Raw genomic sequence first — 3,618 nt, forward strand, 5'->3', positions numbered from 1 at the left:
CAATGGAATTTCCCATTGGGAACCTGCTAGCACTAAGTTGCTAACTGGTTAGCAAGATGCTTCAGAGAAACCGGCCACAACCAAACTTGCTTGAGAACCTTTCACCACAACAATCCCGCCCCTTGAAAAACAACCAATCACATTTACTTTATTCACTCTTGTAAAGTCGTGCACCACTCGGGAGAATTCGGAAATGCAACAATTGGAACAACTTTAAAGATTTCACAATAATCCTAGATGGGGCTGACTGTGGAGCTGGTTTACAGTTGCCGTCTGTGTCTCTGCTTCTGTCTCCTTGAACCCCAGTCGGCCTCAGCAGATGGCCGCTCACACTGAGCCTGGTTCTGCTGGAGGTTTCTTCGTGTTCAAAGGGAGTTTTTCCTCTCCACTGTCGCTACAAACATGCTTAGTGTGAGGGATTGCTGAAGAGTCAATAAGTCGATGCAATCAGCTGGTTTTCCTTAGATAGGGTCAATATGACTGGATGATCTGGTGAACGGGAAAGTACCTTCAGATGACATGTGTTGTGAATTGGTGCTATAGAAATAAACTCAATTTAATTAAATATAATGGCTGATGAAAGAGAGGGTTTGAATTACCTCAACAGCGTCCAACTTAATTGTAAACCCCACGTTTATAGCTACATGTGGAGCAGCAGAGTGGGATGCAAGATGTCATACTTGAACCAGTGCTGAACGGTTTTGCCAAAACTCAAAATTGCAATTGCATCTTTACCTTTGCACTAGTCCCAAGCTTGCAGATGTCTCTCCCTAGGCTTTCAGTTTTTGAAAGCTTGCTTGCCCAGAGTCAATTGTTGCACAAGTTTACTGTAACCTTTATGTAAAGTAAAGCTTACTTTTATTTGCATGCATGGATGTGCATGCTACCTGCAACTCTCTCCTTTCTTCATGGTGATAAACCCACTTCAAGTGTTTTACCAACAGAAATGTAGAGCCTTACTGTTGTTAAATACAATTCGATTAGTTGTCCCTGTAATTTGGAAATAGCATTTTGGTAAATTAGGGTTATATTGTAAAAGCAATTGATTGCACAGCCCTAATTTGATCCTTTATCCCAGTAGCCGTATAGACTACAGATTGGATTATTTCACCATAACTGCAGCTTTAATGACCGGTCAGCCGCCTCGGTTTGATGAGCTGTATGTGTTTGTCTTCCAGCCCACGTTGAGAACGAGGAGCAGTACACTCAGGCTCTGGAGAAGTTTGGGGAAAACTGTGTTTACAGAGATGATCCAGACCTGGGTTCAGCCTTTCTCAAGTTCTCCGTCTTCACCAAGGAGCTGACTTCGCTTTTCAAAAACCTTGTAAGTATGTGTGGGTAGAGCCCTCTGACACACATGTCTGAGCACATCACAGGTCCAGCTGGATCCCAGCGCCTCCTTAATGGAGCTCCAGCTTTTCCACTGACAGGGAGACATTTTAGCACCAAAAATCCCCTAAATCTGGGTCAGCCTGAAGCTGCTCACTGGTTTTATTTTTATCACTTGCAAAGATGTAAAGTATGAGCTTTTGCCTGAGCTGGATGTTGATTTGGAAGCATGTCTGTGAGCTCAGACTTCCAGGGCTTTACGTTTAAGATCCGGAAGACCTTTTAGTGACAGGCGTCATTTTGTCTGTTCTGAATGCTTTTATTCAGCTTGCTGAGTTTTTAATCAGTAAAAATGCAAATGCAACCTCTGATCCTCCTCTTCCTGTTTGCCTCTCAGTTCCAGAACATGAACAACATCATCACCTTCCCCCTGGACAGCCTGCTGAAAGGAGACCTGAAGGGAGTTAAAGGGGTAAGGCTGCCGCTTCCTCTGGGATCTTTATAACGAGCAGAACCTGAGAGCAGAACTGCCCTAACCATCCAGGTCCTGCAGCTGCATTACTGGGTTATCCATAGATCACCATCACCTGATTGATTTTATTTTTGTTTTATTTGGTTGGGACAGTGCCTGTTAATGGACATACATGCAATGTAAACATGGCAGATTATAGCCCCAGGCTGATTTTCATCTGTTGTCCCAAAGGGCAGGGTCACACGTGGGTCAGACAGAGCCAGTTACACAGAAAGAACAATACAATATATATCCACATTGCACATTCTCAATAATAGACTCAGCCCCTCAATCATGTTTTTGTTTTTTACAGCAGAGAGAGGCAGGGTTTTTTTCAAGCGTGCTTACAGGTCTGTCTGTTACAGATTTGATTTTAACACAAAGAATACAAAATTAAACAACAAAATAAGAAAACTCTCTTCTCCAGCGAAGCTCCATAAAGAATAAAAAAATCTCCACCCCAGTATTTAGTCTGTTTGATTTTGAGCATTCAGATGAACATTTGAATAAAGATAATATAAAATTGTCAGAGAGACTGGAAATGAGGAAACTATTCTCACTGGACTAAAACACAAGGAAACAATGTTGACCTTATTGGGTTTTAGCATTGTCCACAGCTGCTTAACAGTATTTCCAGTGATGCAAAAGACGCGCTCTGCAGGTGGGCTTTTCTTTTCCCACAAAGTCACCTGCAAAAACATATTGCCGTCCCCATTTGATGGACTAATGAATATCGACTGGAAAATTGTTAGATATCTCCCAACCCTAAATCAGTGCTTCTTATCCTTTTTTGAGGTACCAAACCCACCAGTTTCATATGCACATTCACTGAAACATTCTTCACTGATAAATAAAATATTAATGTTTTTCCAAATTCAAGACACAGGTATATGTATTTTACTGGTGCAAAAATGGTGGTGTACATGAACATCACCTTGCTCAACAAACAAAACCAACACAGTGCATGAACTCACAGCAAATTATGGTATTTTATTCTGGTCCCCAAAAAATATTGTGTCCCAATAAAAGAATTTCAGCCCCCCATTTTTTTTTTTTTAAAGAATTTAAAGGGGTCATAGAATGCAAAACTTAGTTTATATGGTTATAGATGAATAACAATAGTTAAGTCCGGGAAATGGACGTACAGAGAAGTTCTAACCCTATCGATACCTCCTTTCTCTGCAAATCTCACAATCCTAAACTTCCACCATAAAACGGGAGAATCCAAACGAAGCCCCGAATTGACGGAAACTCTGGGATGTTACCTTATTTGGTCCTGGCCTGTACTGTTGTCACGCCCCGAAATTGACATAGACCAGCCCACTGGTTCACTGCTGGGCCGCTGACTGGACCGGACCTCAGCAGAGAGCCATGAGCCGCCCGTCCTCAGCTTGAAGAGGGGCAATACAATGTTCCAGGTGACTGGTTGTCAGAGAGCTGATTGAATAAGTTAGGAAAATAAGCCAATAAGTTTCGGTTTACTCTCTAACAGTCACCTTGTTACCACTCAAAGCTGTGCAAACTGTGAAATAGGTTGAATCCTTCAGTAAAAAAACAAAATATAAGATTCATTTTACAGCAGAATATACTAAAGTATGTCCACAGCTAGTGAAGGTGAAGAATGATGAAGTGTGTATGTATGTATTTGACCAAAATCCCAGATGATTTTTAAATTTCCCAGACATTTTTTTAGGCATGAAAAGTAGGATATGTCCGGGAAAAAGAGGACATCTGGTCCCCCTACCATATCAACAATCTGATGTTTCAGTGAGTGAGTG

At 41.6% G+C, this 3,618-nt stretch overlaps 1 protein-coding gene across 3 annotated transcripts in view; it reads left to right on the forward strand.

Moving 5' to 3' along the window:
* asap2 (ArfGAP with SH3 domain, ankyrin repeat and PH domain 2) overlaps positions 1-3,618 on the forward strand; it is a 95,058-nt gene that overhangs the window by 41,838 nt on the left and 49,602 nt on the right. For all 3 annotated transcript variants that reach the window (XM_015374667.1, XM_015374668.1, XM_015374669.1), the window contains 2 exons: positions 1,179-1,324; positions 1,727-1,801. In XM_015374667.1, the coding sequence (XP_015230153.1) occupies positions 1,179-1,324; positions 1,727-1,801 (221 nt within the window). The remainder of the gene's footprint in view (positions 1-1,178; positions 1,325-1,726; positions 1,802-3,618) is intronic.

This window comes from Cyprinodon variegatus, unplaced genomic scaffold, assembly GCF_000732505.1.
Source record: "Cyprinodon variegatus isolate N-32 unplaced genomic scaffold, C_variegatus-1.0 Scaffold107, whole genome shotgun sequence".
Classification (NCBI taxonomy): domain Eukaryota; kingdom Metazoa; phylum Chordata; class Actinopteri; order Cyprinodontiformes; family Cyprinodontidae; genus Cyprinodon; species Cyprinodon variegatus.